Source organism: Bombus vancouverensis, chromosome 5, assembly GCF_051014615.1.
Source record: "Bombus vancouverensis nearcticus chromosome 5, iyBomVanc1_principal, whole genome shotgun sequence".
Taxonomy (NCBI): Eukaryota; Metazoa; Arthropoda; class Insecta; order Hymenoptera; family Apidae; genus Bombus; species Bombus vancouverensis.
Window position 1 is genome coordinate 15,554,108 of NC_134915.1, and position 10,875 is coordinate 15,564,982.

At 28.1% G+C, this 10,875-nt stretch overlaps 1 protein-coding gene across 1 annotated transcript; it reads right to left on the reverse strand.

Annotated features, from left to right (window-relative positions):
- Window positions 1-503: 503 nt before the first annotated feature.
- Window positions 504-9,553, reverse strand: tapas (tudor domain-containing protein 7 tapas). The gene is made up of 17 exons (XM_033337740.2): window positions 9,277-9,553; window positions 7,775-7,924; window positions 7,365-7,573; window positions 7,183-7,286; window positions 6,854-6,965; window positions 6,454-6,783; window positions 6,228-6,395; window positions 5,731-6,087; window positions 5,462-5,629; window positions 5,129-5,386; window positions 4,758-5,003; window positions 4,333-4,683; window positions 4,031-4,248; window positions 3,737-3,950; window positions 3,472-3,590; window positions 3,213-3,364; window positions 504-3,127 (listed from the first exon to the last, which is right to left on the reverse strand). Exons 2-17 carry the CDS (start codon window positions 7,854-7,856, stop codon window positions 2,904-2,906), a joined length of 3,312 nt encoding a protein of 1,103 aa, XP_033193631.1. The 5' UTR covers window positions 7,857-7,924; window positions 9,277-9,553; the 3' UTR covers window positions 504-2,903.
- Between the last annotated feature and the right edge of the window lie 1,322 nt (window positions 9,554-10,875).

Genomic DNA, 10,875 nt, shown 5'->3' on the forward strand with positions numbered 1-10,875 from the left:
TATTTATGAAATTATAACAATTTTATTAAGAATAAGATATCTATATATATATATATATAAAGATTGTATATAATTCGTCAAGTAATTTCTATTAATTGATCTCGTACAATTATTAAATGTTATCGATATATTAATAACTGACAAAGTTAGAAAAAGAATTAGTGCAATTTTTAGAACGGGTTCCAATTTCAAGACAAAATATATCGTAAATCAGAGAACTTTTAAGAAGTAAATTTGTTGAGAATTTAATAGAAGCTAACAGTGCAATTAGAATAAATTTAGATATGCATCCATTAAATCATCTGATGTTGAACTATAAATATATATTGCACTATAAAGTAATTTTTAATTGATAAATCTCATGGATTAACTAAGGTTAGCATTATAAAAATAGTTATAGCTTACTGTCATTTAAATTATAATCATAATAAATTAAATTAAAAATTAGATACTAATTTAATACTAATTATTAAAAATTACTAATACTAGTTATTAACTAATAATAGTTTTTAAAAATTAATTTATTAATTGAATATTTTACGGTTGATAAAAAATATGATATAAATAATATATAAAATATCTATATATTTATATGAAATAAATACGACTCATATTACGTCACATAAGGATTACAAAAGTTGATTTTCGTAAATCATGGACGCGTGATAAGCGTAATGATCGATGATTATTGGCATAACGCGTGCGCTTTCTAACACACGCGATTCATTATACAAGTACGCGTTATTCATAGCAATCAATAAAAGCTAAACGTAACAACACATGTAAGAACAAATAAGACATTTTATCCATTTATACGTTCTGGAATTATTAAATATATGTAGTCGTATTAAATATTCATCAAATAAAACAAATTTTGAAATATATTTATTATTAATATATCATACTATATTGATATTAACACAGGAGGTTTTTGAAATAAGAATCCTTACATTTATGGAAATGTTAGTATTTATTGGCACCTTTCATCAAGTTATTATTATCAAAAATAATATTTTACGGCAACGTAACATTAAGTTATAATATTGTATCTTACTACATTAACAAAACAAAAATATTCTTCATAAAGCAATATTCGCAAATATATATTTGTATATATATATGCATAAATATATAATATCATGTTTTACTAATATATCGCATATATATCTAATCTAATTGAATACTGAAGTAAAGAAATAATTATCTAAGACAAAATAAATTCGTAGTATACACTACAAGAAATAAATTTACCTTTCTTCTGTTAACTAAAAACAATTAAAACATATAGGACATATTATAATATTCTTAAATTATATATAGTTAGATTATGTTAACAATTTAAATTGACAAGTCAATAACAAAATTGAAAGCATGTTATAATAGAAAAAAAGGTAAACAACAAAGTATTTATCACATACAAAACACAAACAATAGCTTGCAATCACTCGTGGATAGCATGTTACCCTAGGGTGTTTAATACCCTAACACAAATAATTAAAAAAAAATGAAGAATAACCAATGTATTGGAAGTAAAAAAAAATGGAATGCTTTTAATTTTTGTCAAAACATTTTTGTCAGTTTTCGTCACAGTTTTGTTGTCTTTTATATGACACAGCCAAACTTGTTAATATAGAACAAAAATTAAATTTAAGGAGTTTGAAAAAATAAAGAATCTTAAAAACATAGAATATTATAACAAAAATATATAAAATACTCTATAAGAATGTGTATATATAATGTTTAAAAGTTAGTTCAATAAATTATTATTTTCTTGAAAAATAAAAAGCTATAACTTTTCAAAGACATAATTATAGATATAGACATAGATAATATATGTATATGTATAATGTACACATACACGTATTATGTACCAAACGTACGTATGTGTATAGATTTGGTCTTGTAGTCGATGTCAGTGGTTCGCCTGGAGCTACCCATGATCTTTTACGCTTAGGATTCTCAAAATATATCCACCTTTCATCGCCAGTCACAATTCGGTGGAGAAATGACTTTCTTTTGTATCTAGCGAGCAACATTTCGCAAGTGGTTTTTCGGTTTTCCTGCTGTCTTTCATTCAGTTCATATGGAACCCATTTTCCCACCTTCTAGATCTTTCCCATGGCTTTCAAACGTATGGAGACGGCTTCTCGTGTCACGTTTAATTGATCAGCGAGTTGTTGTTGCGTTTGAGCATCATCCTCATCCAACAATGCCTGCAATTCGCTGTCGTGAAACTTTTTCGGTGGTCTTCCACGTTCTTCGTTCCTCAGGTTAAAATTGCCACTTCTGAATTTTTTAAACCAGTCAAAGCACTGTGATTTACCAAGAGCATGCTCACCGTAAGCTTCGACAAGCATTCGATGCAATTCTGCAGCAGTTTTCTTCAAATGGTAACAGAAAATCAATTCTGTCCGCAAATCGTAGTCTCCAGGCACAAAATTTGACATGTTCAACGCTATTACAAACTATGCTGTTGTATGAAACTTGTATTGTTCTGAGTCGAAAATGTTTGTGAAATGTCAACAAAGACTTTTGGCATCAATGACGCAGTAGTGATAACTACATTATCAGCTAGGGCCATCTATAGGCAAATTCCGGTTTCATACTTACAGACCTGATACATTCATATACATATAGTTTCTATTATATTTTCATTACTTCTGTTTAGAACAGTTAACGATGCTATGGGTTTTGCATATACTATTAAATAGAAATATTATTTTTATATACAAACAACTAAATTCTCGAGCGTAAAACAGTAAAACTGTACAAAGATATCACTTAGCATTTACGTAGGAAACAAATACATGTATTCCATGCCGAAATTGTCAAAACTAATTTAACCATTAGTGTTCACTATGATACTCCTATTTTATATCAACTGTATCCACGTATATATCGCTTTAATCATTTAATGTAGCTCGACCTTCCTCAATTAAAAGTTGATCGATGTAAATATCTTCAGCTGTATTAACATCTATCAATTTTAAACCCAATATAGTATCGGCCGGGGAAAATCCATCAGACTTAGATTCGTAAACTATTGATACAAAATTTTTATCCACGACTAATTCTTGAAACCTTAAACTATCTTCAACAGACCAGTCAACGTTAATCGGTCGTATACCTGTTTAAATTAGTAACAAAATTTACGAAGTAAAACTCTGCATCTTGAAAACAAATTAAAACTGGAAGATAAAACAATTACATACCAGCAAGTCTTGCTTTAATAGCTTGATACGGTAGTTCTAAGAATTCACTTTTCAAAGGTTGTAATTTATTTAATGGTAGTACTGATACATCTCCGAAATCGCAGAAGTAAACGCTAACCATATTTTCTTTAATGATACTTGAAATGCATACCCTTAAAAATAATTGAGAATAAATAGAAATTATTAATTAATATCAATAACTCCATAATGTAAAGTTCAGACTTGAAATATGTATTTATAGATCACTTTTTATTTATACCTATACCAGTGACTGTCAATGTGTTGAGCTGCATAAAGTTTGCCTTCTTTTACTGATTCTGGAGTTGGAATTGGACCTTTGTATACTTGACAAGCTTCTTGTAATTGAATCATCATTAACTAAAATTATAAAAATATATACATTTAATTTATATGAAATATATACTTTTTTATATAATATAATTATAAAATAATACAGTCTAATTATATATATAATTGTAATACATATTTTATACCTAACAAAATAGATAAAAAATTACATTTACCTCTAATGAACGTTTATCGTCAAATGGTTGAACAGTAAAATTTCCGGGATGGGCAGCCATTGTTACATGAACATCAAAATATTCGCCAATGCCTGAAATTTTTGGTGGTTTTAAAGACTTTACAACGTCATCATCTTCACTTCCTGCGAATTTAGAATTCATACGTTCGATGCGTTTCCTTGGTTTTATATTATTGTTACCATCCCCATGTGTTCTGCAAATATAATAAAAATAGCAATTGCTTATTATTTTCTTATTTGTAGTAACATTTATCAATACTTTCATATACTATACTTCGTAATTTCCTCTTCAAGAGCTAAGGTGTTATTGACAGAAACAAGCATATTACTTGGTTGAATTCGTTTAAATAATTCCACAACTGGTGTCCCCTTTATAGATGATACAACTTTTACAATAAGTGGTTCACCTTTTGGTGCAAGTTCTACAAGTTTCGCAACCATCTTTTCATTGAACATTGATTTATCAATGTTATGAAGATGTACCTTCAATGCCTATTATTATGAATGCATCGTTAAAATTTGTTCTAATATATTAGATTTTTAAATTTTTATCAAATATCCAAATTAAAATCTTACCTGAGGAGGATAATTTGCTAAAACTTGAGATAATGTTTCTAAAGAAAGAAGATTGCTTTTTGTTACAGTGACAGTCTTACCAAAATCAATTAAAAATGCTCTTAATTGATTGTAAAAGCTGTCACTTACGATTTTCCCCCTGTACCAATTATTATTTACTGACACAAAGTATGTTTTACTAGAATCAACTGTGGTTACAATGCAACTCTCTAGATCTTCTGTGTTTAGTCCAGTACATATTAATCGATTTAATAAATTAACCAAAAGTTTCATACTTTCAGACTGCACTTGTACATAAACATCACCATTTTGTTCTACATGAGAAATAAATACTTCTGATACTTGTCCCTCCTATAAATAATAAAAACACATTACTTTTTGTCGAAAATTCAAGAACATCTTCTGGAATATAAACAAGTACTTACCACATCTAATTTAGGAGCAACTAATACGTTTTGTGAGATTTGTTTAAACAATTCTAAATTTAAATTAATGTCATCTGGTCCATGCGTATCATAAAACACAACTGTCGCAGAGAGATCATTCTGATCTTTCTTACGATTTCGTACTTCAACATATAAAGCACGGTCAAGCAGACATTTTTCAATTGCTATCACAGTGCTATCACAGTCATTGAAATCTTCCAAACCATAAAGACACAGCCTTAATGCCTATATATAATTTAACACAATTGTTTACAAATATATTTGATAATATTATAAAGTTTATATCTTAATAAAAATGACATTATATTGTTGCGTCAAAGCGATTCATCATTGATTCATCAATATCATACCTGAGCAGGAAGCACACAAAACTTTTTATCCAATATTTGTAATCTACTATAATGGTAAATATCTTCATCACCATAATCGATAAATGAAACTGTAACCATTCCAGTTGTGATATTAAAATCTACACAACGAACTCTGTGCCATGATTCGTCTTCAAACACAACATAGTAATTTCCAATTTCAATAAGTGGTGCTTTTAGAGATTGTTGAATATTACTGTAATGTTTACTCATTTCGGTGGTCATAATGTCAAATTCATCCTAAGATCACGTAAGTAAATATAAATAATAATTATAAAAAAAGATTATATATAAAAAGAATTCTTTTTAACTTACACTATATGCATCTCCTACAATTCTAGCCCATATTTCAACAGTACTTATAACGTATGTAACAGACACAATCCAAAATTCTTCTTCTGGTAATTGCAATTGTCCAGGTGCAACAGGACCAATTGGATGCAGTAGTATTTTATCTGTCTTTAATGATGTTGTATTTCGTATCTAAAAATATATATATTAAATAATAATTGTATTTCTTTCATATACGTACATAAAACAGCTTACAAACAGCTTACAACAGTTTACAAAACACATTATTTTACCTTTTCACGTAAATCCGACGAGGTAAACCGACGTAGAATTACCGAATTATCTACACCCTTTTCTAAAACAATTTCTGAGCTTGTCTCAATAACTTTTTCCCAGTTTCCAGGTAAAATTTCCTCGTACTGTTGTTTATAATACATGGGTATCTGGTGCATAAAGATACCATTTGGATGAGCATCTATTATGGACAAAACTCGTTCTTTTATTATGCTTTTGTCTTTAGTTTCATTAAAACAGGAAGATGAACCATATTTTTCGGTTAGATCAAGCAAGGCAAATTTCGCCGCAAGCTTTTGTGCCTCGTCCTCAGTATGTGCTTGTTCCGGATAACTTGAATATCCGTGAGGACCAATCTAGAAATATATTTTTAATGTTTTATACTATTTATTTTTATTTTTACTTATAAATTACTATTTATTTCTTATTGTCGTCAATTTATACTTCAATATATGAATAATTTCTTTCAGAAAAATATCAAAACAATTTCACAAACCTTAACTTGTGCAAACACAGCCGGTTCTTTAGTATTTTTAATTGTTGTAGGACAGATTTGATACACAGGTTCTGGAAGATTTAGTACACTAGCTCTTCGTTTCAATTCTTCTCTTGGATCAGTAGGTTGTAATTTTGGCACAATTTTTCTAGTATTACCTAATGCCGCCTACAAATATAACTTATTAATCATATATTGTATAATTTAGTAATTGATAAATACTTACAGGTAATTTTGTTGATTGTTGAAGTTTCATTTTACCATCTGCTAAAACTTGTCCAGGTGAGAAAGGTGACAACACTTCAGGTGATTGAGGCAGTGTTGAAATGTTGGTGCGTATATCCATCAATGAAGGAATAGGATTTACTTTAAGTCTGTCGTTTGGACTTGAAATTTTTTTAGGAAGCATTTCCATATTGATATTAGCATTCTTTGAATGTTGACTTATCACAGATGTTACTGTCCTTAGATTGTTCTTTATTTGTGTCTCATCTTTAGACTTGTTAATACTTTGGTTTGTTGATAAAACAGAATTCACTTGTCTATCTTTCAGTCTCTAAAAATTAAAATAAATTTCTCTCCTTCAGTACCAAAATATGTAATCTCATCAGATATATATTACTTACTTTACTAGGAGAACTTGGTGGTATACCACAATTAGATTGTATATATCTGGGTTTCTCACTATTTTGATGAATAGTAATTTTGGTTGACATTGCAGGAAAATACATATTTTGTCTAAAATAACAAATGTTCAAATGTGTGTGTGCGCGCGTACACACGCGCGCGCGCACGCACGCACACATAAAATATATTTATATATTTATATACTAACAACGTTTCAAAAATATAAAAAAGAATTAATTATTTGTGAAAGATTATTTTCTAGTTATTTTTTATATGTAATATTTAGGACATAAAAAAATGAAACATAGATGATGCATTCTACACTTACTTTCCACTCATTTGTGAATATAAATTATTATTAAAACTTCTTATATTGCCAAAATTTCTTGTCATCATAGGCTTACGAAATGGCGTTGGTCTTTTGGTATTCACCTAAGGCAATACAGCATTAAAAATAATGTAATATACAATAAAATGATATAAAACAGTACAGATGAATAACAGACCTACCATTTTATTATATTTTTTAGTTGCTGTCTTTTGTCGAGCAATTAACTTTGTAATATGTGCAGATTCTCCAGTAGGTACAGCCTCCACAAAACAATCTTTTCCTTTCTCAGTAATTTTAACACTGGGGACAGTACGTAAAAAGGCAACCAAAGATTGATACCCCAACTTTCGAAATGGTATATTTTCATCAATGAGCAATCTATAATCTTCTGCAAAAAGTGTTAATATAAATATTTTTTACAGCTGCATTATAAACATACAATGTAAAATTGTTAATTTTTATTTACTTTAGTTAATATATGTATGATTTATAGAAATATAAACATTCCAAATGAATATTATGAAAATTTAAGTAAATTATAATAAGATTAAATAGTGATAAAAAAAGCTCCTTAAAAGAAAGAACTTACTATTTAGATCGTCCATCTTGACTCCACCTTTTGAAGATATGAGACATGCACGTACATTTTTTATTACTTCTTCTCTTTCCATTATTGCTTTTTTGTATATTTAAAAATGTTAATAAATGTGTATATAAATTATATTTACAAAGTAAAATTCTGAAAACATTTAAACATCAGATAAATGACTTGATACATAATTTTTAACGAAGTACATTCTGAATAATAATGTTTAAATAATATAATTACTAATTAAATGCTTAGTACTTATAAAAAAAATTATATTAATTTACTAGAACAACATTAATGGGTTAATGTTTATTTATAATATAATGTAAATATTGTTTATTTATTAACCACTTTAAAACAAAATCATACAAAAAACATTTATAGATATTTGTAAAATATAAATCTTATTGTAATAATATAAATATTTTTTATAATATAAGTACAAATAGTAATTGTATAAAATATTTTTCAAACAATTTTTATGTTCGATTATTTTATTATTCTTCAATATTTTACATATGCTTGACGAAAAATGTTATGCTTTGACAAAAGGTATTACAATCAAGTTATGAGAATTGCATCTTTGGAAATGTTAAACGAGATAAAATACAATAAATATTATGTAGTTTCTTTTTAACAACTTACTTCTGTTATATATTTTAAAATTATATCGTACACTGATGCGAGAATGAAACAAAGGATTGGAAATATACAATAATTAGTATTTCTGACTTATAATTGAGATCTCGGATAATGCCGGCAAATGGCGATCAGATCGATAGTGTAAAAATTGGTGAAACACGCAAAATTGTCAAATACATATTGTTGTTAACAAAGGATAGATACTTACTAATTATTTAAAATACGATGTAATACATTTGATACATTATAAAAAAAACATTTTCGCTTCCAAATATTTACATTCTACCATAAAATTCTCATGACAAAATTAATTCACATACTTCATAAAATTTTACTGCAAAATTTTATACATATATTGATATATACAACATTTAGTTTTAATATTATTTTTAATTAAAACCATGTACACTCCCTATACATATACATCGAAGTCACAGTACGAGAGCTAATGTAATCGTTTAAGCTACGTAATTGTACCATAGTAATATTATCTAACTATACGCTTACTAACTGGAATAAATTTGACAAACGACATAAATATTATGTACACTTATTTTGCAAAACTAAATACGTCGTTACTTTGACGTCATATGAAAAGATAAACCAATCATAATTCCTGATGACATGTAACGAGTACACAAAATCGAATGTAAAAAAGCAGTGGCAACAGCTGCATATCAAATTATGGGCAATTCACATATTTTCGGTAGGTATTATCGTTCTCATATTAATCAAAGTATAAATTAGTAATATATAACAATCTTTAATTTATTGAAATTTCAAAATTATCTAAACACTGGGAGAATACTTCAAGAAAAAAAATTAGGCCACCGTTATACATGCATAAAAATCAAAGGTACCTTATTTCTCTTCAAATGTCGCACATATATAATATATTATAAACTTCTCTTGTAACTCCACTAAACTTTATCACTTCTTATACGAATATATCATAATTTGACAATAGCTCGACTGAATCTATCTCGAACATTGCCTTCTCTTCACTATTCGTGAAAACCGATTTCCAAACTCTATTACATCCCCGCAGAGAACTATCCAGCATATTATTTGTTGAAGTTGAACACGAAATGCTTCGTTCATCCAATCAGACTCTTCTTGTACCCCCTCCATTTCTAGATAATGAACCAATCATCGGCCAGGTTTAAGTAGCGGTATATTTAAGAAGTCATAATTTTCTATTATATGCTTCTAATTGTTACTAATATTTATATGTGCGTTGCAAACGATAAATTATTAATAATAATCATATAATATTAATAATAATGCATAATATTAAGTAACTATTTTAAAAACTTTCAATAACGTTCAAACGTAGTTTTAAGCAAATTTAATTGTTCTATAAATATACCATGCATTTGAAACTAATTATAATAATATTTAAGCTTAATAGGAATTCTTATATATTAGATCTACTCAATATAAAAAAATCGAAACTGCTCTAACTCAACTAACTAATCATACTTTTAAATGAAATCTAATCGCTATTACTCATTATCATAATAAAACATAGTAAGTTTTCTTCATCTTGAAACAATTTTAAGTAATCTTTTAATAATAACTTAATTCTCATATACAGAGACATAATACTATGAAAAGAATATTTTAAAGAATTAAACTTTGACGAGATATTATGTGCACCATATATATTTCTTTGATACTTTTACGTATAAGCTGGTATCTACCTAGAATTTCATCCCACTTTTCTTTAGTATCGCAGTTAATCTTTTTAACTGATAATAATTATCAATTACCATTTTCTATCATTTAGATTTATGCATTAGATTCAACTAGAATCAAACATACTATAAACTCTTATAATCCAAGTTACAGTACTATGCCAAAATAATTTGCTTGTAATTCTCAATGAGAATTGATTGTAAATAGTCTATCAAATAAAAAAAAATTTTGTATCTGAGAATGTAAGAAAATGTGAAGTTCGAACACCTAGGATGGCTGCCTGGCCTTCGTCACCCTGTGGATAGAGAAAGCGTCAACACTTAAGGGTGCTATAAATTAAGTCCTTATCTGCTTAGTGCGTGAGTCAACGGGCCCCGACGACTTATAATTGCGACGTCTGAAAATGCGAAGCTTCGAACGCTCGCAGCGATTACCTCGGTTCCTTTATTTCTGGTTCTAGGAAGAGATAGCGAAGTCACTTGAGAATGTCGTAAACTATGCCTTCTCCTTTGCTAGCGTATAAAATTTCGAAGACCAGATATCAGGATGCGTTTATAATACGCTTATTATATATAAGGTTTACGAAATGACCATGCTTTACGGAACACTTTATGGATTTCAATAAAAACAAGCTACTCTTGAAATAAAACAGATGTTCTTTATTTTTAGTAGCGCTGACCTGAAATGGAGGAAAGGATACTTTCTCTGTTGTCTGTTCTTTGTAGTACGTCGTAAAAGTCAATAGATGCAAGGCTATTTAT